At 40.1% G+C, this 24,888-nt stretch overlaps 1 protein-coding gene across 3 annotated transcripts in view; it reads right to left on the bottom strand.

Moving 5' to 3' along the window:
* Positions 1-24,888, bottom strand: part of LOC107753100 (trinucleotide repeat-containing gene 6C protein-like) — a 75,087-nt gene that overhangs the window by 19,332 nt on the left and 30,867 nt on the right. For 2 of the 3 annotated variants that reach the window (XM_016569216.1, XM_016569208.1), the window contains exons 4-16: positions 21,946-22,236; positions 4,810-7,185; positions 3,930-4,115; positions 3,467-3,630; positions 3,310-3,387; positions 3,020-3,077; positions 2,795-2,943; positions 2,545-2,676; positions 2,263-2,406; positions 2,000-2,119; positions 1,790-1,873; positions 1,389-1,635; positions 747-911 (exon numbers count right to left, since the gene is read on the bottom strand). In XM_016569216.1, the coding sequence (XP_016424702.1) occupies positions 747-911; positions 1,389-1,635; positions 1,790-1,873; positions 2,000-2,119; positions 2,263-2,406; positions 2,545-2,676; positions 2,795-2,943; positions 3,020-3,077; positions 3,310-3,387; positions 3,467-3,630; positions 3,930-4,115; positions 4,810-7,185; positions 21,946-22,236 (4,194 nt within the window). Of the gene's footprint in view, positions 1-746; positions 912-1,388; positions 1,636-1,789; positions 1,874-1,999; positions 2,120-2,262; positions 2,407-2,544; positions 2,677-2,794; positions 2,944-3,019; positions 3,078-3,309; positions 3,388-3,466; positions 3,631-3,929; positions 4,116-4,809; positions 7,186-8,447; positions 8,643-21,945; positions 22,237-24,888 lie in introns of those variants that run through there. The other variant, XM_016569224.1, reaches the window with a different exon arrangement.

Here is a 24,888-nt window from a genome sequence, read left to right as displayed (position 1 = left end):
AAACAAAGGCGTAGTTAGATGACGCCGTGACTGGGTGTGGAATCATGGGAGTTGTGGTCTTCATCCCCACAGCCGATGCAATTCGACGGGACTCGGGCAGAAATCATGTCCATGGATGAGCTAATGTATTAAAGATTTATTAACATCGTAGTATGAAGCAGAGTGAGGCGGAAAGCCGTCGAAGCGAAACGAGGCTGCTGAAGAAATTGCTAATAAGAGACGAGAGTGACACACGGCTCGAAAGCAGCTGAGCTTTTATTATGCCACAATTTAGCGCTTCCGCTCCTTCTGATCGTGCGTATGTGGTGTAAAGCAGCGCTGTTTTATCATACTAGATATGAATGAATGAATGAATGATATCTTTATTTCAGACTCAAAAAGGTCCGACAAAACCGGAAATCGAGGGGTTATGACCTCATTGGCAGGCGACACAATGACACGGTCCGTGTCACTAGTTAAAATTGCTTATTTCTCTGGATTTAAACATTCTTCGAAACATTTGGGATAATGTAAGTACACAAGTCAGCAAAATATATAACACTGTTCTAGTGGTTTTTGAATATTTTAATTAAAAAATCTTACATATTGCACCTTTAATGACCTAATTATCGTCTTGTCATCGTCTCGTTTTCGTCAGGGGAAAAAACCTTGTTGACGAACATTTTTCGTCATAGTTTTCGTTAACGAAATTAACACTACCACATATTCACAATATGCATACTGATATCTATAATAATGATGTGTACCATGCTTGCTGAAGTTGGGCTCCATTGGAGAGGAGCTGCCAGAGAGGTTCTCCATGGAGTTTGGGTGTGTCCACTGTGACAGGCGTGACTGAGGCTGAGGAGAGTCCTTAATGGACAGGCCACCCACTTCCATGCAGTTTACATTCATGTTAGGGTTCAATCCAGCTGCAGAGAAGCACACATGCAAGAATCAGCGAGGTTGAATTTAGGGAGAACTAGATTGAGAGAGAAAATAGCTTCCCAAAAATTCCCATGACTTTTCAAATCATTTGTTACTGAATAAGGGCTTTTAAAAATCATTATGATTTAGACATATTTACCAATGAATCTTTTGGGTCAATTTGTGAACCAGTTTGACTGACTCATTGAAAAGAAAAGATTTGCTGACAAATTGAGAATCACTATGCCATGCAAATCAACCTAACTGCACAAAAGAGCAATATCTAGCTGATTATACATTTTAGAGTGGACTAGAAAAAAATATATTCACTATAGAAATGTACATGACTTTTTTCAAGACTTTCAAAATTCTGTGGCAATTCCAGGTTTACTAGGACTGTGGGAACAGTGTATAGAAGAATATTTGGATCGTCACTAGTCTGAACAGAAAGAATACAATAACAGAGAGTGCTGGTAACTCACAAATAGGGTATGGTGAAAAGGAGTTTGGAGAAGACTGCGGCTCTTTGGTCTGAAGGTCGGAAACAGAGAGACTGGAGGCCTGGGGGTGGGCTGGAAATGTGTCCAGAGCTGATTTGCCTGCGCTGGGATGCAGGCCCGGGTGTGAGGTGGGTGGCTGCTGCTGCTGTTGTTTCATCAGCAGAGCCTGAGCCAGCTGCCGCTGGTGCTGCTGGATCTGTTGCTGCATGTTATTGATTGTACGTGCAACCTGTGAGAAGACATGCTTGTGAACACAGATCACCTTTATAGAAGTTTGAGATTTAAAAGTCACATTAGAATTTAAAAACAAACAAATCAGTATTGAAGGTTGTGAGATTTTAATGGTATCGGGGTGACACTAGCTGTGGGAAGGAACCGCTCACTTGCTGCTCTTGCTGTCGGATGGGGCCAGAAACACTGCGCTGTGCCTGCAACATCTGCTGCTGAATTTGTAAACGCTGGTACGCCTGCAAGATCAGAATGACAAGCTTTCATTACAATGAGAAATTAGGAGTGAAATTTAAGCTTTCTGACCAATAAAAAAAACATTCTTTAATTACAGATCAATAAGATGTCGAAAGACTGGCACTTACCAGTTGCAGCTGATAAAGTTGGTTCAACAGGGTCATATGCTGAGGGTTTATTGGTGAGGTTAAAAGTGCAGGGTTGAGACCAATGTTTTTTGCTGCAAACTGTAAAAGCTGTGCTTGAACCTGTCAGTGAACAAAACGGTCAGAATTCAGCATGATTTCATCATTTCCACATATACTCAAGTGGTGAAAAACTATGCGTCACCAAATGAAGTCAGTGTCACGATAAGGTGCTAAACTACATGCATCTATGTCTGTTTGCACACCTGAGGGCTGAAAAACTGAGGCACTTGAGCACGTAGACTAGGCTGGGACGAGTTGAGAGGTGGCACTGACGGCTGGGGAGGAGGCTGCTGCTGCAGGGCCCGGGCTTGTGCTGCTCCGCTACTACCAAACACTCCACTCTGCATCTACACAAACACACAAAACAACTCATTCTAAATCGGTTTAACATCGGGCAATAAAGATTTCAGTATCTTGGCAGCCAGGTGGACGATGATTAACACAATGCTGAAATACAAAATACACATAGATCCTCACAGACCCACCTGTCTGTTGTTCAAGTTTTGCATTGCAACTCCAAGGCTCTGGCCAGGGAGTGCAGCACTACCCAATGGGAGCTTCAGGCTCGGAGAAGGCATAAACGGTGAGGTTTGGGCATCATCTGCTAGCCCAGCATCCTAATGAGCAAATGACAAAATAAATAAATAGCTAAGACAAACAAAATCCAGCACAATGTGAAGTCTTCTAGATGCAATAATTACAATGTGCTGATTTTTAATTGTGAAAAGCACATACCTTGTCCAAGAAGGGGGGACGATCTGAGGAGGATTCTTTGGAGATGACTGAAGGCCTGCAGCCCATTGGTTTATTGACTAGGCCGTTGTTATAGTCAGAGATTCCCATCCCCCGTTTATCTAGTTCGGTCTTCTTCTCCAACAGGGCACCTACCACACAAATTATATTTGAATACAATATTCTAGCAAAGAAGCTCTGATCAAATTTTGCAGATATAACACCTACTCATGGCCTGATCCAAGTTCATGTTGTTGCTCTTGAGAGCCTCTTCTGCAGGGTCTCTCTGCAAAGGCAAACACAAACACACTGTAAACACCATATACTGTATAAACCATTTGCATTAATACTTATTACAAATATTAATTTTAATAATTTAATACATTTGCAACTGGATATTTTTAAAACTATAAGGATAATGCACAATTAGCCAGTCAGTATCGCTAAATAAACCCAGGGACAACAGTCAAATATACAGAGTGAGAAATGCTATTTTATGAAAGATAAGCAGTACTCACAGGGAAGCCCATGTCAGTCAGCTGCTTGATAAGACGATTCATTATCCAAGTATCATCCTGTTTGTTTGGGACTTTTCCCTTTAAAGAAAAACAGATGAGCTGTATTTGCAGCATGTAATGACACCTACATTCAACTTATGTAGGTTTTTTTTTTTACCTTTGGTGGGCCCTTTTTGGGTGGGTTACCCCAGGAGCTGCAGGAGGAGTTGCTCTCTTGAGATGCAGTGTTATTCCACATGTCACCCTCATCCTGCTCCCACTGCCCTGCAGACAGGCCCATGTCCTCTCCACCACCCCAGCCATCTTGCATAGATTTGGGGCCTGGAGGAACAAAAAGACAGATTATTGAATGTGTCCACAGTAGAAGCACAGATTAACATTTGCTACTGGTTATGTTTACAAACAATAGAAATAACTAATTTGTCCTTACTGAGATACCAAAACATATATAATCCTGTAGTGCATTATTTACAACAACAGGGGGCCCTGTTGTTACACACTTCAAAGCTCTGATATCCATCACCTGACCTGATTTTTTTTTTAATCACATAAAATCATTTAAAGCAACTAAAATTACATTTATTAAAATTAATAAATAAATGTACATTCATAAAACTAACCAGGTTTGCAGGGGGCAGATCCAGGAGGTCCGTTGCCTCGACCATAGACCTCAGGGCCATTATCACCCCAGCCACTTGGGGGTTTACCCCATGCTGAAGTGCCATTGTCCAGACTTGCTGCAGGGGTGGCTGGCTCTCCCCATAAGGGTTCAGGTTTTGAATGGACATTTGTCATCTCGCCCCATCCTGCAAAGAAATACGGCAAAACTCAGGACAAGTGCACCTTTAGTTTTCACTGTATCATAAACCATATACTAAATTCTCTTGAGGCTGGCACCGTGTAGTATATACAGTCTTGTCCAAAAGCTAGATATTTTGTATTTTTCCCTCTATAAATTATATTATTCGCATAAAAATTTGAATTACAAAAATTAACATGAATTTCACAGTTTTTTTGAGACATTTATTCTAATTAAAACTTTTATTTGTTTATTTCTTTTTAAAAACAAATGTAACTGTAGGCTCCTCTGTCATAAAATTGAATATTAAGCTGCAATATTAAATGTCTGTTTAGTTCTTGGCACAAGGGAGATCTGAGGATGCCATGTTAAATACAGCTTTGGCAGAGGGAGTGCAAAGCTACACACAAACAGCAGAGGGCGTCGGGTTTGTTCCAAGTATCCTGCTGAGGCCTAGTGATACTCCCCACAGATGGCGACCCAACTCTAATTACACACTTCCTCCTGGCTCAAATGCTATCCTGAACTACACTGGTAGACAGAATGTAAACACTATTCTGTTGACTGATTTACCTGAACATTTTTTTTTCTCCTAGCATGTTCTCTCTCTTATCATGAACAGTTAGTTTTTTTCTTCACTTGTATGGCAAAATTATCAAAGAAACATAGAGTGATACATTTTAACCAGGTAAAGGTCTTACCTGGATTCATGAGGGTTGTTCTATTGTGAGGTGGCCCTGTTGGATGTGGGCCAGTGTTATCAGGAGAAATTTGATTATTGTTTGAATTTGACCCTCCATGACTGTGGGTCTGCATGGGAGGCTGGTTATGGTGGGGATGATGATGATGATGGTTGTTGGGTACATTGTTGGCATTGCCAGGTCCTGGTTTGCTTTGCATCCCAGGGTTATTCCTGTCCCAGAGACTGACTGTCTTCTTGTAACTGCTTGGGTCACCCCAAGCTGAGGTACCGTCATCAATCTCCATTTTACGGCGGATGGAGTGTGGAGAGGGCTCATCCCATCCAGTGGGCTCTCCAGTATTGTCAGGTTTAACACCTCCACCATTTCCTCCTCCCCATCCAGAGCCACTCTGCTTTACAGAGCTAGGAGCTCCCCAAGAGCCCATGCTTCCACTGCCACTATTGCCATTGGTGCCCTCCTGAGGCTTGTTATTCCATCCTTGTGATGGCATACTGGGGTGTTGTGCATCTCCCCAGTTTCCTCCTACGCCCGGGGCAGGCTTGCCCCATCCTCTGGAGCCCTCATTCCAGCCAGTACCTTCTCCATTCCAGGTCGAGCTGGAGGGACCATTTTTCTTTCCATCTCCAGGTTCACCCCATTCTCCTCCAGACCCGCTTTCTCCACCAGGTCCATTGCTCCATCCACGAGAAGGGTTGGGCCCCTCAGGCCAGGCCTGTGGTTTGGCTTTAGCATGACTGTCTTCCCAGGTAGGAGACTTCTCCTCTGAGCCCCAAGTCTGACCACTTTTCTGCAGGTTGCCACCTGGACCTCCAGCTTGGGTACTGCCCCAACTTCCAGGACCACTGGAAGGTTTCTTGTTGCTGGTAGGATCTGCCCAACCAGAGCTAGCCTGGGGTGACGGCATGGCTGTGCCCCATCTAGGTCCAGCTCCAGTACTGGGGCATGGGCCCTCATTCTTGCCCCCAGAGTCTGGTCTGGATGTAGTGCCAGAGTTGGGGTTGGCACTGCCAGATGTTGGTGTTGGTCCTACATTGACTGCATTTGAGGATGAGCCCCAGGATTCAGTTCCAATGTCATTCTTACAGTTGGAGCGTGCAGCTTCTTTGGTCTCCCAAGCAGTGTGCTGACGCACTGGTGTTTGTCCCCAGCCTGTGTTACACAGAACCCGAGAGTCCATATCCTGGGCAGGCAGAATAGGGGAAGCCTCATCTCTTGATGAACAGACCCTCCTACGAGGATGGCATTCCATGCTGTCACTGCTTCCCTCACTGGCTGGGGCTTTGGCCCCACGGACCCAAGAATTGAGCTGCTGCTCTTGGGTGGGAGAGCTTGAAGAATCCCATCCTTTGGGCTCACTGTTGGACTGCTTACCCCAGTCTCCAGTTGAGGCAGCTTGTCCCCAGCCAGAAGTGCCTGAGGCCCCTCCTTGTCCCCAGCTGCTCCCTGAGTCTTTTGAGCCACTACCAGACTTGGCATCTCCATTACCCCAAACAGGTTCTTCATCCCCATTGACCTGTGAGGCTCCTCCTGGATTTTGAACAAATGAGCCCATGCCTGCAGGGCCAACCCCCCAGTTAGACAGGCTGTGGCCAGGGCTTCTGGGCTCTTGCTTAGTGTGATTTGGTCCATCAGTGTTAAGGTTCTGCGGTTCGGAGCTGAAAGACACATTCGTGGATGGGGTGGAGTGTGGCTCTGAGGAGTCACTGGGCACAATGCTACCCCATGTGGTGCTGCCATTGCCACTGCCACCATTACCTGCAGAATTTCCATTGGCACCACCTATACTGCCACTGCTGCTAGGGCCCTGACTGGGCAGAGTGCCCGGTGGGCTACAGATATTAGGAGGAGGAGGGTTGCTTCCTCCAGAGCTGCCGCCACCTATGCCAGTCCCTTCATGTCCTAGAACTGGCCAAGCAGAGGGGTTGGCGTTGGGGTTTAAGTTCAAGTTAAAGTTGGAGGAGCCCCAACCCCTGGCCCCCACTGATGGGCTGGAGACTTCATTCTTCCCTTCTCCTCCACTGGCAGGAGATGGGCCAGAGCCCCAGCCTCTGCTGGCCCCACCCTGACTAGAGAGTAGACCTCCTGAGTGGCTGGCATTGGCTTTGCTGGGGTGATTGGTGGAGAAATGGCCTTGCTGGCCAGCTCCTGTGGCCATGCTCATGCTGCTGATGTCACTGATACTTTCAGTGTCCAAGGGGCATCCTGCAGGGGCGTGGCTTTCTTTGCATGAAATGGAAGGCCACGCCTCCGTATCGCACTCGTCAATAATCAGTGGATCCCAGCTGCTGCAGCTATTGGTAGAGGCTGTAGTGGCACTGCGATTGTGGGATGTATTCTCATACTGGGCTGCCAGGCCACTCTGTGGGGGCAGCTCTACAGGAAGGAAGAGAGAAAGAAAAATAAATAATTGAAATACCTTGCCTGTAAACTATATTAAATTTCATTCATTCATTCATTCAGATAATTACTCAAAACAATTTAGTTTTTATACTTATGATAAAATACACAAATGCAGTAAACGATATTGCAAGAGATTTTAGATTACAAAAAGTTTTGGTATTTAAGAAAATATTAAAACACTGATATGGAATTAAATCTATAGAAATATTTACAAATGCAAAGTTCTCAGATTTACATTTCACTTGAAAAAATTTTTTTTTCCATATAAATGACAATTTACTGCAACATCTGGCTATATCGATCAAAACAATTTTTTTCTTGGCTTGCTTTAAGAAAAATTGTGCATTACATCAGCACGGTAGCTATGGTCATAACTTATATAATTAAAAATGTATAATATAATAAAAATGCACCAATAACTGCATGTGTTGGTTCACATATTATTGCTAGCCTGGAGTCATTGTTTTTCACTGCTGTAACCGCAAAGCCTTGGTTCTCCCAACCACAACCATCTCCCTCTGCTGGACTGACAGATTACAACAGCAGACTTTGCTTTCAAAGAAATATGTTTATTCTAAATATGACACATTGATAAAAACACTGAAAACAGTGCAAATGCCTACATATGGATACCAGGATCCTGTTGTGTTAATTAGTTGGCAAATGCTGCCCAGCCTCCTGGCACTCGCTCAACTCTGTTGTTGTTGTTTTTGTGTGGCTTTACATGCGCAGACACGGCTCAGTCTGTCAGATCTGAGCAAAGCGGCAGTGCTCGTGCACACCAGTCTTTTTGTCACCAACCACGCGCAAAAAAAAAAAAAAAGGCACTTTCAACTAAAGATAAGAAAAAAAGGAGGGAGTCTATGAAAGAGAGGATGGTGTGTTTCCAACACAAACGCTGTCCTTCTGTACAGTCACTGCGTAGTAAAGGACGCCATTTTATCAAATCTGAACTGAAGCCAAAAAGCTTAGCGCTGCCATCAATATCTTAGTGTCTCGCTGAAGAAAGCTTATCAGATGAGCATAGCAAACTTCTGCCCTGCATTAATCTCTAACAAGCAATGCAATAGCTTTAGGGATTTGCGTTTTGTTTGCAGTTACACGAATGCTACACTTCCAGATCAAACAGCAGCAGTGCAGCAGAGAGCAAAGCAAAGGAAAAGCCTGTTATCAGTGCGTGGAGGATCGTACTATGAGGTTGGTGGGGGTGGGGTCGCAGAGAAGTGGAAAAGTACCTGAAGAGAGATGTCGCCCGACCATCCTGAGAGAAGCACTAGGCTGCGTGCAGAGCACTGGCCATTCCCTGTTACAATATGTCTGCTGCTCGCGATGCTTCTGAGGCTCATATTTGAAATGCTGCCAAGGAGCTGTAGCTCAGTACGCGAGCGACCGCCCCGTTCATCCCACACGGCTTCGGCAGGATCCGATCTGTTCCCTCACCCGGGCGTTATTTATATCTACCTCTATTCCTGATTTGGAGAGGAGCCTCTCTAGTGAGGGAGGGGAAACAGGGTTGCATGGGAGTTGAAGGTTAAAGCCAAGAGCATTCTGTTGTGCCATTAGGAGACAGGAAAAACAAATCCAAAAAGAGGGATTCCTTTTCTTGTGTGCCACTCTTCTCTTTCATGCTTTCAAACTGTCACAAAACATTTAGCCGAGACCATTCAGGCTGCAATTAGCACCGCTGCTCACAATAGAGCGAGCTGAATAGATGCACAAAAGCAAGCCTGCCTGAGAGCATAGGCTGCACTGCAAGGACTGTGTATACACAGAAACACACACACAGCTCCCTGTCATACTGGCTGATTTTAAGTATACAATTTTCTTGTAATATTAAAAGTACAGTGGGTGTGTGAAGTTGTAGCTCTGCATACCAGAGGTGCGGTCCCAAGTTTAGAGGAAAACAACACTTCAATGGCTGAATGGGACACAGTATAAACAAACCAAATGAGGCTCACATGGAGGCGGGCAGGTGGCCAAGGGGAGATGAACACTTACAAAAGCACACTAGCTCTTGGCATCAAGGAAGGCATTGTTTACAAATGATCCCAGCGCCTCCCATACACACAATACACCAAAGTCCAAAGAGAACAGACTCTTATTATTCTCCAATCCAAAGCCAGCTTTTTTCAGCCAAATATGCAATGATGTAATCAAAGCCTCATTATTGATTATTCCCTTGCCTGCAAATGTCCCTTTTATGAAAACCCCAAACAAGTAAATCTAAATGCTGGCTTTGGGTTTCACTACTTAAACAGTTATTGGTCGGTTTTGTTTGTGTCTTTCTGTAGTAACTCTTACGAAGAGTCAGAGTGTCAGAGTACTTTACAGGCAGCACAAAGGAGTTTACCATCCCTTGTTGGAGACAAATTAGTTCAGATAAATGCTGGACCAATTTCTGCCCAATGAAAATTGAGCACTACAAACATCCAAAGACACAGCAACACCGGCTCAGAACATGCAGAGCATGCTTGGCAACATTGAAGAACATCCTTTAAAACAAAGAGGATGCCATTTGTTACTTTGATTAGAGGTCTCCCATTGTTATTTTTAAATCTTGTGAGAAATATACAATTAAAAGTTGTGCCTAAAGTGAAAGAGGTGCAGATCTATACATTGAAGTGTATTAACTGTGCTAATCTTGAATTGAACTGAACACATCAAGAGTGCATATGTAATAATTCACCCAATAATAATTCACCCTAAAACTACTCTATTCATGCTATACTATAAATGTAATCTGCACTATTATTCAATTTTCACTCAATATAAACATGCACATACAAATAAACAGCAGTGGTACTGTGGGGTGAAGAACAGGGGGCTTTGCTGACGTTGCTATTTGTCAGTTGCAAAGACGCTTGGTGGGAGAATGCAGGGAGGGGCCAACATGCATGAGGGTCTTATGCAACAACCATGAGTCTTGATGTACTACACCACGCTCCCATTCATTCACGTTAGGATGTGACATCAGGAATAGGCAGTCACTGGGTGACCACCAGCACCGGACAGCAGGGGGCGACTACAACAGATGATAGCAGAACTAACACAGGCATGACATCAAGAACTCTACTAATCAAGTCCAGGTCAAAAAAAAAAAAAAACTCACATAAATAGAGTAGGTTATTGTTATAGTTTGTTGACAAATCCTATTTTCTGAGTCTCAGTGCCTGTATGTGTGTCCTCTGTAAACCAAAGAAACTGAAAGTTAGCTATTTTGGCTTGAAGCAAAATAGTCTGCCAGAATCTTTTTTCAGCTCTTACTTTGGGAAAGAAGAGAGGCTTCTCACCATTGTACTTGTGTAAGTCCTCATTAGTATTCCCTGAGCTGGGCTCTCTCAGCCCGGTCAACTTTACTTCCTGGTCACAAATATATTGGCATTGATAGGATGCATGTAAGTGTGTGTGGGTGAGACAGGAAAAGAGAAAGAGCTAAAGTTTTTGTGGCTGGGAAAAGTGCCAGTGCTCAGGTCTGTTTGGCAGCTTGGGGGAAGAGAACACAGGACTCACTGAGGCAAATAAGCCCATAATGAGCTGATAATTCTCCTGCAACAGCAGGCCTGTAAGTTGTAATGCACTCCACAGAGCAGCCGGCCATACTAAGCAATGTAAACCTCAAAACAACATACAGAAACAAATACACTTGACCTTAAAGGTGAACTGTGTAATTTATGTGCCTCTAGCATCAACAAACGCTACTGCAAAATAACGACTGGAGACTGCTGTATTCAGATATGCTGACTAGCTGTTTGAAAGGACGCCCCTTAATCCTCTAATACTCCAATCCGGCATACTGAGCACTGCCCTGGACTGAAAGACACTGAATACTGTTGATGCAAATTGCTGTCTGATGAATCAGACCACTAGGACAGAAATGATGTGATACGAGACTATATAACAGTGAGATGCTCCACTGCTACCTTTATGAGTGAAAGAAATCAGTCTGTGGGGGTAATAAAAATAAAGAATTGAATCATAAAATTACTATTGCTTTGCATTAATAAGTGCAGTTACTAATAATATTACACGTTTATTTCTTGGTAATGCACATTTGACAGTAAAGCACTGAGCTTAAGTTTGGAAGCATACAATGTATATATTCTAAAATGTATATATTCTAATCTTATTAAATGTACCATTATTCTATAGTATTATACTGAACTGACCATAATCTACAATGATTATAAAAGGAGCGCCCTTTACTTGCTTTATCTGATTCAGTCGCAAATTGAAGTCATTTCTAGAACTGCTCAGAGTCGGTCCATGAGCATTTGACCATTTCATTTGAGAGAAACTATTGTCATATATGCACACAGAAATTTAAAAGGTATTCACGGCAACCCGTCAAAATAAAAGATCGGTTTAACTTGAAGACATTATTGTGCTTGAAATAGCCTGTTACTGTTGTTCAGTAGAATGTACATACCTCTACTACTAATACTATTACTAAAATTATTAAAAATGATTTTTTAAGGAATAATTACATAATATTTCTTTCATGTTTTAAATGTTAATAGTAAATCCCCTTTGTTTGCCAAAAAATAAAGTTTGTTGAATATTTATTTGGTTAAAAGATTAATTAAATGAATGTTTTAGGCCTTCATTTGATAACCAGAAAAATTTAAATACAACGCACAGAATTTCTGAGGGAAAAGAAACTAACAATATTTCATTAGACATGCATAAACAGAATTTGGTAACAATAGAAAAGAAGGTAAAGAGAAAGAATAAAACATTTCATAGGGCCCTAAACATGTAATTTTTGTTAAACTTTTAATAAATTGATGTTAAATTGTATAAGTTTCATGATTTTAATTAGACATTAGACACATTTTTGATTGATAAAATGGAATTTAACCATTTAACCAAAAAAAAAAAAAAAAAAAAAAGTCCAGAAAAATTAAAACGGGGAAAAAAATGGAATCCAGAAAAATTTTAATGGAAAAAACTGAATTTGGGGAAAAATAAAACCGATTTCATAGGGCCCTATAAGTGCTCCTCTGCTGCCATTTACTGGTAATATTGGTAATGTGATGTAAGCAAGTAAACAAGTGTTTGTTTACCACAGAGTATATTTTGGTCATCCCATTAAAAATTACATTTAAACTGGATAATTTTTAGAGATTTAAAATGCTTTAGTTGAGTGAAATACTTGAAAGTCATTGAAAAGTGCTTGAATTTCTCTCTCAAAAGGTTGTACAAACCCTGAAATGAATGCCACAACACCATAGTTATAGTTAGCGTAACTACTTCTGGTTTTCTATGTCAGCGCTGTTTGATCTGTTTATAACAGAGAATTCTGTGCAGAATTTGAATGCTTCTCACTAAATCTCGCAGCAACCATTCATTCTGTGGTGAATTCAAACGCTTTTCACTGGATTTTGCAGCGCTATGCAGTAAAAGAGTCGCAAGATCAACATTGGTTCCCAAGTAAACCTGTTCTGAGCTTGGACCAGTTTGCTTGCACTGCGTTCAATTATTGGTCAGAGCTGATAAATGGTCTGCCCTGCCCTGTCCACCCTGTTTATTGATCTGAATTATGTTACTGAAATTTCCAATTTTGACAGAGTAGATTCTGGTCATTCTCCATTCAAGTAGATAGAACATGCACTTGCATGGCTTGAAACTTACGTGTTTGTGCTAATAAATGTGGCCACTAAGAAAATTGACTTGCCTTAATTGACTTTGATTGTAACCAATCAAAAAATAATAATTTTGTTTTGACATTCTAATAATAATCATCTAAGAACTATTCTAAAATTCTGATTTGGTGCATAAGAAACATTTCTTATTATTTCTTGTTAATGTTGAAAACTGTTGTGCTGCCTAAAGTTTTTGTGGAAAACTTTTTTTTTCAGGATCAAAAGAACAGCATTTATTTGAAAAAAAACAAACATCTGTAACATTATAAATGTTTTTACTATCACTTTTGATCAATTTAATGTATCCTTGCAAAATAAACATGTTACTTTTTATAAAAATTCTTACTGACCCCAATTTTTTGAACAGTATAGTAAGTATAGCTGTTCTAGAATTCTCTCTAGAATTTTTACATAGAAGAATGACACAGAATGGCACATAGAAAATAACACACATCATCATTAATTTAAGTTGTAATCCGATATATACACAGACACATGGACATGGGGCTTCAGGCCACGCAAAAGTAAAAAAAAAGCATTGTCTCCTACAGGTTCTGAAGATAGGAGGCAAAGTGTTTCTGTCCCTTGGGCTGTTATACATTAGATATCCATGTGATGACTGTAGGAAAGATGGGGGGAGCAAAAGAGACGAGCTAAATGAATACAGCCTCTGTGCTGTTGCTGCTGCTGGCTTAAAGCAGAGCTGTGGGCCATTCGGCTGCATTCCAGTGGCTTCCTGTAAAAACACACACTCACACAGAAAGCTGGGAGCTCTTATTACTTGTTGGGCTCACAATGTGCGTTAAGTAACATCCAGCGGAACCACAGCTCAGTGCACGTGCCGGCTCAAAACATACCCAAAAGCAAACTCAACCAGGAGAGAGACAGAGACAGAGAGAAGGAAGCATGAAAATAAATGCAAATGTATGTAGATTTTTAAAAACCATCACAATGTATTTTGGGACTGCCATACATGCAATGCTGTCTAAACATAAATAAGCCATCATGAATAATAATGCTTGCTAAGCTACGCTACGATTATTGCTCCCTAACCCTTATGGGTGAGAATCACAAGGATTTTAAAGATTCCTGTTCAAGTTACAATTATGCTCAACATTTCCACTTAATTAACGGCTCCATTATCAGCTGTCAGTTTTTCGAAGAAGAATTATTTGAGAAAAAGAAATACCACTGCATTGCCAAATAATGAGGAAATTACATCAATCAAAAAATAAAAAATAAATGCAAAAAGTGTTTATATACAGACTTTTTAATGACTTTAGACTTTCATGAGGTTATTTATTAAAAAAGAATACTAAACAAAGAAAAAAGTAGTCAATTTATTCAATTATTTTCATAAAATATTATTGACAAAACTGTCACACTGCTGTGAACAACCAGACTGTAACTATACTGATTTAAGTCTCACAGTTGTAAGTGTTTGATTCAATAAAAAGAACGGACTCAAAAGGAATTGGACTAAACTAGTCACACTGAACTGTTTTGATTCACTAAAAAGAACGGTCTTATGGGGTCAATCATTCAGGGACTGGAATACACTAGTTGCACTGTATTATTTTTATTCACTTAAAAAGAGCCCATAAGAGTCCTTCGTTCGGAATCAGACTACACTGATTAAGATTGTATGATTTTGCTTCACTACAAAGAAGAATCTTCACTGAGTGCCTATGAATCTAACGAATAGAATTCATCCATGTCTTCTGTCGCCACCTTTTCCAGTGCTGCCTCTGGATCTAAAAAAACCTTTTTTTGGAGCCAATTCGAACATCAGAACATTCGAAAATGAGAAGAGGAAACCAACGAGAGGCTCGAGAGGGCGGAAAACACGGCAGGTAAATTCCACTGGTTTCATCAACACCGAGACGGGAGATACCAAAAAGGACAATGTTATATTTAATTTATCTAAAAAACAATTGTCTGATGATCAAGTAAGTGTACTGAAAAAAGGTCTTTCCTTTATTCCTTTTTCTGTAACAAACACCTTTTTGGTAAAAGTGGAATTGTTTAAATTTATGAGACAGATTAAATTAAAGTCTTTTTTTGTTGGACCATCATTTTCGGCCCAAACTCAGACTCTCTACAGGGCTTTGAAACCAAAAAGTACATTTACTCCAACTTCTCATTACTCCAACTTCTCATTCCTCTGTGAATGCTTTTTGTAGATTGGTTGAAAACGAAGTGGAGGAATTATTGAATGGAGATAATACTGTATGTCTTAGGGATAATATTAGTAAAAATTTACGATTGGCATTTCAGGAACTCACTGAACTCATGATTCTATTGTTGTTCAAAAAGCAGATAAAGGAGGAGGTATAGTGATACAGGATAAAAAAAAATGTAAAGGATAAAAGTGAAGGAAATGTTGGATGATGAGAATTGTTACTAAAGATTATTGTTTAACCCAACATCAAATTATAAGGTTGAATTGGATATGTTATTGAATAGAGCGCTGGGGGGGAAATGGTTAATTCACATTTATGATCATCCAGTTATACCTGTACTATACGCCCTTCCAAAAATCCACAAAAACAGTAAAAATCCTCCTTTACAGACCAATCACTTCAAGTATTGGTTCATTAAATGAAAAGGTTTCCCGGTCTATTGATTATCATCTGCAGACTTATGTAAAAAACAAAGATACAACGGATTTTGGGGTTAAAACACAATCAATACAAATTGAAGAAAAGGACTGGTTGGTAACACTAGACGTCTCCTCTTTATATACATCTATCCCTAACTTTTTTCAGAAATGCTGATAATTCTGATAAACCAGTTGAATTTATCACTGAGATGATTATGTTTGTTTTGACAAAGAATTACATTATGTTTGATAATGATTTTTACTTACAAACACATGGAACTGCCATGGGTACTCCATTAGCTCCAAACTATGCAAATTTGTTTATGGGGAAGTTTGAGGCAGATTTTGTTTACCATAATAATCCTTTTTTGGGAAATGTGAAATTATGGTTACGTTTATATTGAGTTGGTGGAATTTGGTAATTTTCTTAATTCCAGATTGGCATCTTTTCGACAGAGCGAGACCAAAGCACTATTCATTTTTTGGATGTGTTAATGGTGAAGGACCACAAAAAATTAAAAACTAACTATTACGTAGAATCTGTGACTCGGAGGAAAGTCTTGAGGAACAATCTCGTATAGTGTTTAGCAAGTTTAAATGTGTGGATATCCACACGTTTGGCTTCAGTTGGCATACAATAAAGCTAAAGTTTTAAATAGACAACAATTATTAAATCAAGCTCATGGAAAACAAAGGAAATCTTTTTTAGTCAAATGTGTGTTAACTTTTAACAGTCTTATCAAATCAAGAAAATCATAAAAAATATTGTAATATCCTCTCGATTGATCCCTCTTTAGGCGATATTTTTAAAGATTTTCCTTTGTTTATTCATAAAAGATCCAATAATATAGCAAATATACTGGTAAAATATGATTTATATATATACACTAACTAGACTAAAACATTTATAAAAGGTTGTTTCCCCTGTAGGAATTGTGACACTTGCTCATCGATAATTAAAACGAATCAATTTAGTGATGTACATTCTGGAAAAACATTCTTTATTACATCATTAATTACCTGTTCCACATCAAATGTGATTTCCATGTTAAAATGTCAGTGTCCACTTGTTTACATCGGAAAAACTAGTCGCCTTTAAAAATTTGTAGCAGTGAACATAAATCTGCGATCAGGAGATGTGATGTGAAATCACCAATTGCAAGACATTTTCATGCCTATAATTATGATATTAAGGATTTCATTTATACAGCTATCAAAAAAGTAATACTTTCTAGAAGAGGTGGTAACAGAGGAAAAAACTTTTACAACGAGAAGCTTATCGGGTGTATCGATTAAAAAGCATGTCTCCCTTGGGTCTTAATGAAGATTTTGATCTTTCTTGTTTTCTTTAAGAGGAAGTGAGTTTTTTATTGTTATTTATTGTTTAGTAATAGTGGGCGGCGATACTGACTTATGAATGGCTTTCGGCCTGATGTGTCAGCTCGTCCACTTTCATTCACATTAGTGTTTTCTAGGGCTGGGTTTTGACACAAATTTCACAATTCGATTCGATTCTCATTCACAAGCTTGCGATTCGATTCGATTCGATTCAATATCGATTATTTTGGATATATATCAGGTACAGTACATGCCAAATTTTCTCAAGGAAAAAAAAATATCTCAACTAATGCTGTAACATATACATGACAGTCAGTTGGTACTACATTACTATAATACTGAAGGTGAAAATTGACTGATTTGTTAAAATTACACTTAATGAAGTTTATTAGCTAAAAAAAAAAAAAAGCCCAGAACTGCTTTTCTGACTGATATGACACAATGTTAACCATTTGTACAATCTCTAACACACACATTTTAGATTCACAATTCATTTAATAGCCTCTGGTGTGTAAAAATAGTAAATATCATCATGTACTCCTTTTTTTCTCCTAATAAAAGTTATAGGAGCATTAAATAGTTAATAAAGAAACTTCATTCTAAAGCTCATTATACTAGCGTTAGCCGCGCTTATGCTAATGATTAACTACTCTAATAACAGCGTTCATTTCAATCCGACATTCAAATTAAAATATTGAATAATATTCATAACAGAAGCGGTGTTTCCCACACACTTGCACTCTATTTGTGGCTACATATATATGCAAATTCATTCTCTACCAGCAGGAGGCGCTTGTAGAGGGGGAGAGATAGAGGTTTCCCCGGTAACGGCTGCAATCAAATAAGCGCTGCGCTCACAAACTGTTCCGGCATTACAAGCAAGATGAAATGAAAATGAGTCGGTGTCCTTCAGAAATACAGTGATATAAAAACACCCGCACCGGGTTTCGACTTTGACACGTGCAGTGCTCATGTTTATTCAAGGAAGGCAAAGCCTTTTGGAAAATCTATTTGTGGCTGTGAGTTTTGATATTGTGGCGGGCTGCCACAAATAAATCAATGCATGGGAAGCACAAATATTAAAAATTAAAATGAAACTTAGCTGCTTGCTTGAACTCTTTCATTTGATCCGGGTGTCTGTCTTTGAAGTGTTTTGTTAGTTTGATGTGCTTCCTCACATCGCCATGTCTCAGTGCTTTTATGAAGAGAGCGCATCTGCGCACCTTTCGGATAGCGCATCAAGAACCGGGTTGACCGGGTACTCGGTACCACCGGTACTTAAAAAACCTGGTACCGTAACGTTTTCATTTTTTAAGTACCGACTTGGTATCGAAGTACCGGGTCTTTTGACAACACTAGTGACGTTATGTGACATTGTTTACAAGACGTTATATTGACGTATTTGCACGGCTGAAACACTGATTGAGCGATTACATGAGACATGATACGGATTGTTAAGTTGTACTCCTTCTTTTAACTTACCTTCGGATGTACAATGGACAACATTTGAAATCTGAGACTTTGTTTCATATTAAAAGTACCAAAGCACAATGCTTATTGTGATATATTGGATGGGAAGTGCCCTTCAATGTTCCCTCCATTAACTGAAAACAGGCTAGACTAATTGATTCTTGGGATTTAAGAATCGATATCATTCCGTAAAAATGAGAATCGATTAATATCGAGATATCAATATTTTTTACCCAGCCCTAATGTTTTCTGTAAATTTGTTTGGTGAATTTTGATGTGTTGATTGCTTTGTAACTATTCTTTTATTGTTCGTCTTTAATTTACTTGATTGATTGGTTGATTGAGTTCATGATAAGTAGCACCTGTTATGTGATTCTCCACCTGGTGATTATTGGACTTCTCTTTTTTTTTTTATTCTTCTGGGAAGTGCTATTGTATGATTCACCGAAGAAGGCTTGTTGCCGAAACGTCTGATTGTCGATTGCTCAGATGCAAAATAAAAAGAAACTGTAATTTATTAAGAAGATCCAGCGAGTGCGGATCCTTAATCTGAATGTGCCTATGATTCCTAAAAATATGATCCAGGAAGACAGTTCGCTAGAAATTGGGACAGGGCTTTGGTCTTGCTACTAACTAGGACTCCAGAGCTGAGAAGAACACATGATTCCTTCAGACCACAAATAAGAGCCAATCAATACTCTGGGAGGAGATAAGAAAAGTCCACGATTCAGCCCATTTATGTGCCATGCCAATCAAAGGAGACTCCTTCTGTCACGCCCATTTACTGTAAACTGTGAATCACCCCTGCCCACAAAGCTGATCGTCTGCCATCTCTCCCTTTTCCTCTCAAACTCATTCTTTCGCTCTGCCACTGCAATTGAGAAGCCACAGACACACAGCAGAAGACTGCCAAGTCCACGTACAAACTGCAACACTCTTGGCACACCCACATGCCTCCAAACACAGGAAGTAGCAAAGCACAACTCAGCAAGACCGTTTCTCTCCATCTAGCTTTCTTCGCCTGCAAAAAAAGAGAAAAAAAAAAAAAAAACAGCATCCACAACTACCTACTGCACAAGCACACATGAATAAGCTCAAACAACACTATATTACAAAACGACCCTGATTAAATGTCAACAGAAGATTTCAACAAGACCTTGTTTGTGTGATGAACAAATTAAGCCATTTACTACCTACTGAACCACATCTATTGTGCCACACTCATAAGGGGATGTTCACACAAGTAATTTTTCATTCCACTGTGCTACTTTTCCATTGTTTTTCTATGTAAACATATGTGAGATTGATGTATTCGACGTGCTCTGCGTCTTGACATGCTGTTCTAAAAATGCACTGCACTCAAGTTTAAATAAGTTCAACTTTACAAAAAAAATGCCTCTCATTTTTTTTTTATATGCAAAAACGTGTTCTGTATGAAAGGCCCCTTACAACACAGCTTGACGCAGGACAGTGGAATGGAGGAAGAAATGGTTCTTGTGACAATTTTTAAAAACTTTTTAAAACTTACAAGTTAAATTTTTTTTATTAAAATCTCATTATTAGGGCTAAATTAGATACAGATTTCCCAATACGATTCAAATTCCAATTCACAATTTCAATACCATTCTGATTCGGTTTTTGGATTTATTTTTGGGTACATGAAGAGCAATTAATTAAAAAAAAAAATTCTCTATTCAGAAAAACTCTATTCAGTTTTATATGCATATAAATAGCATTTAGTCTATACAAGATAGTAAGCAAAAAGCAACAAAGTGGAAGTAATACAAAAGGTAGCATGCAAATGCAAGGGCATTAATCATTTATAAAAATAAAATGCCAAAGAAAATAAACACATTTAAAGTCAGCATGAACCAGAAACTGCGACCAACTTTTCTTCCCTATTGTAACATATATCAGATTGAAACATATATTCAGCTTCTTGAACAAGGAAAAAAAAAGTAGGTTGCCGACCCCAGCAAATAAAAGAAGAACACAAGAAATAAACTTTACATTATCGTATCACACTTAATGCTGCATGAGAAGGGGCTGATAGCCTGTACAAACCAGCATCCAAACACCCCCAGCCACAACCAGCTGTTCTACCTTCCTGCAATATTACATAACAAAACGACAAAACAGATCACATGATCACCAACTATGGGCGTTAAGTGTTTTCTGTACTGCACCCTGACTTAGCAGGCTGCCCTGTGTACATCATGGAGGAGAGGCTGACCTGGGTGGGTCTGGCAGGAGAAGAGCTGAGACGTAGGGTTGGCAGACACTGGCTGCACAAGATCCGTACTTCCGGCGGGCAGAGGTTGGCCTCGCTTCAGTAGCTGCTTGTGTTCGTGTTGACGGAAACGAGGGGGCACCTCTCGGGGCGGGTAGCGAGGGGCTGCCGGCTGCTGCTGTTGGTTGCCGGAGGGTGCGCGCTTGCCATTGCCACCAGTGCTGCTGCTGGCTGAGGGCACGGACGGGTTGGTGAAAAAAAAAAAAAAAACAGCATCCACAACTACCTACTGCACAAGCACACATGAATAAGCTCAAACAACACTATATTACAAAACGACCCTGATTAAATGTCAACAGAAGATTTCAACAAGACCTTGTTTGTGTGATGAACAAATTAAGCCATTTACTACCTACTGAACCACATCTATTGTGCCACACTCATAAGGGGATGTTCACACAAGTAATTTTTCATTCCACTGTGCTACTTTTCCATTGTTTTTCTATGTAAACATATGTGAGATTGATGTATTCGACGTGCTCTGCGTCTTGACATGCTGTTCTAAAAATGCACTGCACTCAAGTTTAAATAAGTTCAACTTTACAAAAAAAATGCCTCTCATTTTTTTTTTATATGCAAAAACGTGTTCTGTATGAAAGGCCCCTTACAACACAGCTTGACGCAGGACAGTGGAATGGAGGAAGAAATGGTTCTTGTGACAATTTTTAAAAACTTTTTAAAACTTACAAGTTAAATTTTTTTTATTAAAATCTCATTATTAGGGCTAAATTAGATACAGATTTCCCAATACGATTCAAATTCCAATTCACAATTTCAATACCATTCTGATTCGGTTTTTGGATTTATTTTTGGGTACATGAAGAGCAATTAATTAAAAAAAAAAATTCTCTATTCAGAAAAACTCTATTCAGTTTTATATGCATATAAATAGCATTTAGTCTATACAAGATAGTAAGCAAAAAGCAACAAAGTGGAAGTAATACAAAAGGTAGCATGCAAATGCAAGGGCATTAATCATTTATAAAAATAAAATGCCAAAGAAAATAAACACATTTAAAGTCAGCATGAACCAGAAACTGCGACCAACTTTTCTTCCCTATTGTAACATATATCAGATTGAAACATATATTCAGCTTCTTGAACAAGGAAAAAAAAGTAGGTTGCCGACCCCAGCAAATAAAAGAAGAACACAAGAAATAAACTTTACATTATCGTATCACACTTAATGCTGCATGAGAAGGGGCTGATAGCCTGTACAAACCAGCATCCAAACACCCCCAGCCACAACCAGCTGTTCTACCTTCCTGCAATATTACATAACAAAACGACAAAACAGATCACATGATCACCAACTATGGGCGTTAAGTGTTTTCTTGGCTGCACCCTGACTCAGCAGGCCGCCCTGTGTACATCATGGAGGCGAGGCTGACCTGGGTGGGTCTGGCAGGAGAAGAGCTGAGACGTAGGGTTGGCAGACACTGGCTGCACAAGATCCGTACTTCCGGCGGGCAGAGGTTGGCCTCGCTTCAGTAGCTGCTTGTGTTCGTGTTGACGGAAACGAGGGGGCACCTCTCGGGGCGGGTAGCGAGGGGCTGCCGGCTGCTGCTGTTGGTTGCTGGAGGGTGCGCGCTTGCCATTGCCACCAGTGCTGCTGCTGGCTGAGGACACAGACGGGTTGGGGGGGGGAGGGGGGGTGGGGCTGGGCTTGGCAGAGTCTGGCACTGTGGACACAGAGATGAAAGAATGAGAGAAAGAGAGAGAAGGGGGAGAGGGAAGGATAAAGTTAATTTTAGCACATGCCATAATGAAAGCAAACAGGAAGTGTCTTTAGAGGGACAGCTATGAGAGGATTCGGGAGGGATGAGCGAGTGCGAGACCATCGCGGATGTCGGTTCGCCTGTCTCTACCCATCACAGCCAGTCTAGACACACAGGGGCTCTCGGGGAGGGAGATGAAAGGAAACGAAAGTGTCGTTTATCTTTTTCGTATCCGTGTTGTGGAGGAGGTAGAAACGGTTACACAATTAGCCATCAGAGAGCCTGATCCAGGCAGATCTCCGCCTGAGGCAGAGGCAAAGATGAAGCAGAGGGAGCGCAAACATCTGCGTGAATGAGTACCGGACTTACACAATGCAGACGGGGGAGATGCTTATTCTGCTGGGGGATAAACCACCGTCTGGTGGTGGAGCAGAAAAAATACTTTAAATATACTACTTGTGTTTCTAGGCTTTTATTGATTTTAGTAGCTTCAGAATTTTTAGGCAGAGTGACAGTGTGAGAAATATCAAAATGCATACAAAAGATAGGTCTACACTGATGCACTGAAATTATTCACAGGAGGCCCTCATCGAACAGACCACAAAACTTCAAAAAACAGCTCTGCAAATGGTAAATACAAATTGCTGGCTTGTAATAAAACACAACAGTGAACGCTTGTTTTCTCTGTATAAAATGTCAATAAAGAGGTCTAAGCTATGAATCAAACCAAGCCACTTCAAAATTTAATTACAACATTACAATCTTTGCTTTGAAGTATGTGAAAGTGTAAGTTTATAAAAATAAGGAAAACAGACAAAGGTACAAGACTGTGTAGTTAATGACTTTAAAAAGGAATGACCTACTCATCTGATACAGCTTTACGAATAACATAAATCAAATGATGGTATACATACAGCTACTGATATATAGTCATTATTTATACATTAGTAACAGAAAAATTGCAAAATGACTGCAAAACATTCATGTACACTAAAAAAAAAACAAGTCGTTTGAGAGGATAGCGAGACTGATTCAATGATGTGTTCATCACTTGGCACGGTCTGTTCAATAGGTTACACTGTTGTCTACTTTTGGTGTTAATCGTTCACCAAACAAAAGACTGAAAATACACTGAATTTGATGATTGAAATGATTTTTGCTGCTTGTTTACTTAAAACATAAATATTTTCAAGATTCCATCATTTTATCATGTTCAACCAATTTACTTCAACAATTTGGGACTACAATATATGAATGATTTTAGTTGTGTTAATATAGCATCGTAAGAACTGGGAACAGGATTTCCACAACCTACCATGCTTTGCAAGGGACTGGAGAGGGAAAGTAAATTTAGTAAATAAAATGCTATTTTATGCATTTTAAGCAAGATGAGAAAAGGGGATACTGTTTTTAGGTGATTACCATTGTGGTGAAGTGTAGAGCATGTGCTTGGGTTGAGGATCTTAAAGTTACTTTAATAAAAAAAAACTTTTTTTTAAAGCAGTAACTATGGGAATACAACAGATGCAACCAGCAAGTTAGATGCAACACCTAACGTAATTTGTGTAAAGTTATATTTAGCTTGCTAGTATGTGTAATTGTTACCCAAGACGTTTTTTAAATCACTCCGGTGAACTACACCCTCCAGAATCCACTGCTTCATTCCTATTGGCTGAAAAAGAGGCTCACATACACTATAGATTACGCAGTGGAGAGGCCCAATGTGACACGGCCCTAACACTACAAGAAAACATGAATCCTGAGCTAGCGTGAACATGTCCTTTCAATTTCTCCCTTTCTCTCTCCCTCACCCGCACGTCCCTCCCCCCAGTCGTGGCCCCTCGCTCTCTTTCATGCCATGTTTGCAGTACAGACGTTCTCCAGTGGCGCAGTCGCAGTGCTAAACTGGAATCAGAGACACCAATCCCTGATTAAGTCCAGCTCAGCCTGCCTCCCACGAGCTGGGCCGACCAATCGCTACAGTTTCCCCATCCTCCTCCACTTTTCTTGCATCTGAATCGTCCCATTGTAATAACCGATTATGAACGTGTTACAGGAAGCATATGGACTCCTAAGCGCATGGCTAATTTCTCTTGATTACACTGGCAGTACCTTCATATTCTGTCTTTCACACTTTTGCCCCAGGGCCGTGAAAAATGACTGCAGTCAGGGCCTTTTGATGAAAGCTATTCTAGAAGCTTCTGTGGAAACTGTCAGCACCCGTCCAATCACAACACAGCACTGGCGAGGGGAGGTTTGAGAGTGGAAGGGGGAGGGAGATGCAATGAGCTCTCGAATGGGAAATGAGAAAAAGAGTGTATGTGTGCATCTAAATCCAGCTTTCTGAGCAATGGACACAGATACACAACGCAAATCCTCAACCAATTATGCAGTTATGAGATTCATGTAAACTGAAACGCTTTAATTGCTAACCAATTTACTAAGGCTTATTTTAAAGCTTTGTTGCTCTGATACACACTCTCACGTGTAAACGCATTAATGCCACTCGCCAGAGCCCTGGTATAGAGACCTGGCCAAATTATGGGTTCAATACAAGTTAAGCTCTAGCAAACAGTATTTGTGGCATAATTACCACAAAATGTAATTTAATAATAA

This window comes from Sinocyclocheilus rhinocerous, unplaced genomic scaffold (assembly GCF_001515625.1).
Source record: "Sinocyclocheilus rhinocerous isolate Xijiao unplaced genomic scaffold, SAMN03320098_v1.1 scaffold191, whole genome shotgun sequence".
In the NCBI taxonomy this organism is placed as follows: domain Eukaryota; kingdom Metazoa; phylum Chordata; class Actinopteri; order Cypriniformes; family Cyprinidae; genus Sinocyclocheilus; species Sinocyclocheilus rhinocerous.
The sequence above is the reverse complement of the archived record's forward strand: the minus strand, read 5'-3'. Positions and strand labels throughout refer to the sequence as shown.